Raw genomic sequence first — 3,379 nt, 5'->3', positions numbered from 1 at the left:
TTGTGATATATTGTCATTTTGATATATACATAATTTAATGATATAAATGTTATCTCTTATCTATGTGCAACACTCAAATAGGAATTTTGATCAAAATCTTATAAAAATATGCATTTATCTAAACTAGTCATATTTGTTTTAAAAAAAGGTTCTAATTTTTTGTCATCCCTTTTCTTTTCTTGAAAGGCTTGACACTTTATTGATATAATTTAAAACATCATATTAAAAAAAATTAACAAATTCTTAGTGTCTCCATAAATAAAGGCCTTGTACAATATACACATTCTCAAAATTGAAGCAACCTTCTAAAAATAATTAAAAAGAAAAATCATCCATCTCTTCTAATTTCATCACCTAAAAAGATTTCCACAAGAACCCTTATTTTTCTTTCCAAAATTATCTGTCATTGCACACAAAATATAGTGTGTTGCAATTGCTAGTAGACAAGAATTTGAGAGAAATAAAGAATTGTACATGAACTCCACCAGCCATGGTATTCTCTTAAAACTCATGATAAATATTGGTTGTCATATATAATCAAGATTTTTTTGCATAATATGTCCAATATTATATGTCTTAAAGACTATAAAGATATAATATAAGGCCTATCTTTTCCATACTAACTTTGTATATCAATGAAATGACCACCCTAGTCCAAGTACCATAACATACAAACTGGTTTTTTATTATTCTTATGATGCATACCACATTAGTTAGTAAGCTTAAATACTATTCATGTATTTTAGCAAATCCAACTAATGGATTTTTTTCCCTAAGTTGTTTATTCATGTAATATTGAATGTATTCTACATGCTTGAATTTCCTATAGAGCATGGGGTGTTTTTCATCCACTAGAGTACTTATAGGAGCCACTTTTTCATGTAACCCTGGTTGGTAAAACATCGCAATAGATAACCTTGACTTGTCCTTGTTTGTCACCGCTCGATGTTCTATACTCTTGTATCCCCCATTTGTCATCACCTATAATGCAAATGAAATGTCAAATATTAGACTTTATAAATTAGTTATATTAGAGATAAATTAGTCAATAGCCAAACTTGTACATCATTTACCTCTATTAGGTCACCAATGTTTACAACAAGTGCATAAGGAATAGGTTGAATAGGAACCCATTCATTATTCTTGCGAACATGAAGACCTTCTATTTCATCATCTTGAAGTAAAAGTGTTATGGCACCTCCATCTGAATGAGGGCTTAACCCCAACACTAGGTCTGGCCTAGGACAAGGCGGATACAAGTTCATTCTCATAGTCATCATTGGCTCCTCTCCAAACTTGTCCTTAAAATAATCACTCCTTAATTGCAAATTTTCAGCAAATAAGCTCAAGATAATCTGAGCCACCTTTTCCACATTAGTAGAGTACCTCTCCAACGTATCTCTACAATAGCAGCAAAAATTCATTCGGGTGTTGATATAAATATTAACAATAGAATCCAAATCGAATGCGAAATGCTTTTTTTAAAACCTAAATGGCTCTATAAATAGTAATAAAGTACCTGAAATCCGGTGGAGTCGTTGGCCACAGAGCTAATTTGACAACATTTTTAGGCATAAGTAGCAGAGCCATCATGTCGCCCCAGTCCAACTTCTGATCTTCATCAACCACAAACATTTTGCCATAACCTTGAGCATCTCCTTCTTGGGGAGCATACTTTTTCTTCTCTTCTAAAGAAAGGCTAAAGAACTCATTAGCCACTCCTCTTATCCGATCTATCAAAGAATGTGGAATTCCATGGTTCACAACCTGAGGATCACTGCATCTTCAGCAAAACTACAAACCCAAATGCTAAAAAATCAATGTGGGTTTTAACTATTCATTCTGAAAAGGATTCTATGATACCTGGAAGAAGCCCCATTCCATGCATGCCTTAGAAAGAACACCCATCTCCTTCTGCCTTTCCTCATTATCAGAAGGCAAGAGAAGCTTTCCAATGTCGATTACAGGGACCGTCAATAGAGAAGGAAGTGGTGATGAAGATGGCCTCTCTTCTTCTGATCTGATGTATCTCTCAGGAATCTCATTGGGTTTCTCTAGTGCAAGCTCCTTCACACTCTCCACAGGAACGGAATTATTCTGAAAGTGTTTACTGAAAGATTCAGCGGCACCGATGGCAAAAGAAGCCATTTCTAATCTAATTTCTATACCAGCAAAGAAAATATATCAGAATTCTTTTGTAGGCAGTGAAAAACAAATATAGATTCATATGCATAATCTGTAAATGATTAATATATAAATTTGTAACAAAGCTTAAACTTGCGAAACAGTCTTTACCAATAAAAGCCATGCTGAACACCCACTTATCGAGGCTCACATCTCACCAAACAAGGTTTGAATGTGAGAATAGTAGTTGGATTGTCGTATCTCAATCAAGACCAAGATCGCTTTATAGGTGAATTGGAAATGAAATACGAGTTATATGACACACTTCTCAGGTCAATTGTAGATTCAATGTCAGAATCATCATAAATGTAGTAATTTTTTTTATGGAGGGTTCAGATCTGTTAGGCAATTTAGGGAAACACAAAGTCTGAGAGCTACCAACCAGCAAAGGCTACCACATAGTCTTTTTAGGGACCCAATATGGGCCCACTCAGGCCGGAAACCTCTTCGGTCTAGAGCGAGAAGGATTAACATTCATGCCGTCAAAATCATGGGAACAGGATACTTGCCTCATCCCTAATGATGTTGGAGCCTCTCATTCACCAACACTTGATCCCTAATAGACTCTTTGTGAGCCATAAGTTACTATTTTTAGCCTATAGATTCTTACTGGTGGGAAACCACCGGAAAAGCTATCATTGGCATATGACTGAAAATCTTTACCTGTGAAATTTATGGAGATTAGCATTGGGTCAATCTTCTATGGAGCTTTGCGCTGGCGGTGAGCTTTTTTGGACCAGCTAGGACATATGAGAGAGTGGCTGAGATATCTTGCGATGGGAAAGGTCCAAGTGGACCTCCAGAGGCACATATGTGTCTCTGTTTAAGCTATTTAGATAGTTGGGCACTGGGTTTATGGAAGCAGGAGACGAATTTCTGAGCTGATTATCTGAATGGTTGTTTTCGGCCCTATGAAATTCAAACTTGCCCTTCACGTCATCAAAGCACAATGAAAAAAACTTTTGGTCCACTAACAATAAATAAAACTCTTTAACAATCTTCTTTAATCCACTTTATGGTCAGTCCTAGCTTCTTCAACAAGCAAATACAAAGAGATCAATGGATATAGAATGCAATGTTTTCAGTTGACAGTCGTATCAGAATCTGTCCAGAATTACAATGACCTTTTCTCTAACTCAAAAGACTACTTTCACCTGCAAAGATCAAGTATTGCTCATCACATACATCGCTGACA

At 35.7% G+C, this 3,379-nt stretch overlaps 1 protein-coding gene across 1 annotated transcript; it reads right to left on the bottom strand.

Annotated features, from left to right (window-relative positions):
- Window positions 1-496: 496 nt before the first annotated feature.
- On the bottom strand, window positions 497-2,767 carry LOC149545636 (protein LATERAL BRANCHING OXIDOREDUCTASE 1-like). Its single transcript, XM_089790751.1, has 5 exons — window positions 2,296-2,767; window positions 1,864-2,162; window positions 1,520-1,767; window positions 1,074-1,401; window positions 497-981 (listed from the first exon to the last, which is right to left on the bottom strand). The coding sequence occupies exons 1-5, from the start codon at window positions 2,306-2,308 to the stop codon at window positions 730-732; spliced, it is 1,140 nt and encodes a 379-aa protein (XP_089646877.1). The 5' UTR covers window positions 2,309-2,767; the 3' UTR covers window positions 497-729.
- Between the last annotated feature and the right edge of the window lie 612 nt (window positions 2,768-3,379).

Source organism: Cupressus sempervirens, chromosome 7 (assembly GCF_028749045.1).
Source record: "Cupressus sempervirens isolate cs-2001-9-10 chromosome 7, ASM2874904v1, whole genome shotgun sequence".
NCBI lineage: Eukaryota > Viridiplantae > Streptophyta > Pinopsida > Cupressales > Cupressaceae > Cupressus > Cupressus sempervirens.
Note: the sequence above shows the minus strand (reverse complement) of the source record. Positions and strands in the feature narration are given on the sequence as shown.

Bases quoted from the DNA above. Each gene is read 5' to 3' on its own strand.
- LOC149545636 (XM_089790751.1), bottom strand. The intron at 1,402-1,519 runs GTACTTTATTAC...CTGCTATTGTAG, and splicing joins ACGACTCCACCGGATTTCAG to AGATACGTTGGAGAGGTACT. The intron at 982-1,073 runs GTAAATGATGTA...TTTGCATTATAG, and splicing joins ACATTGGTGACCTAATAGAG to GTGATGACAAATGGGGGATA.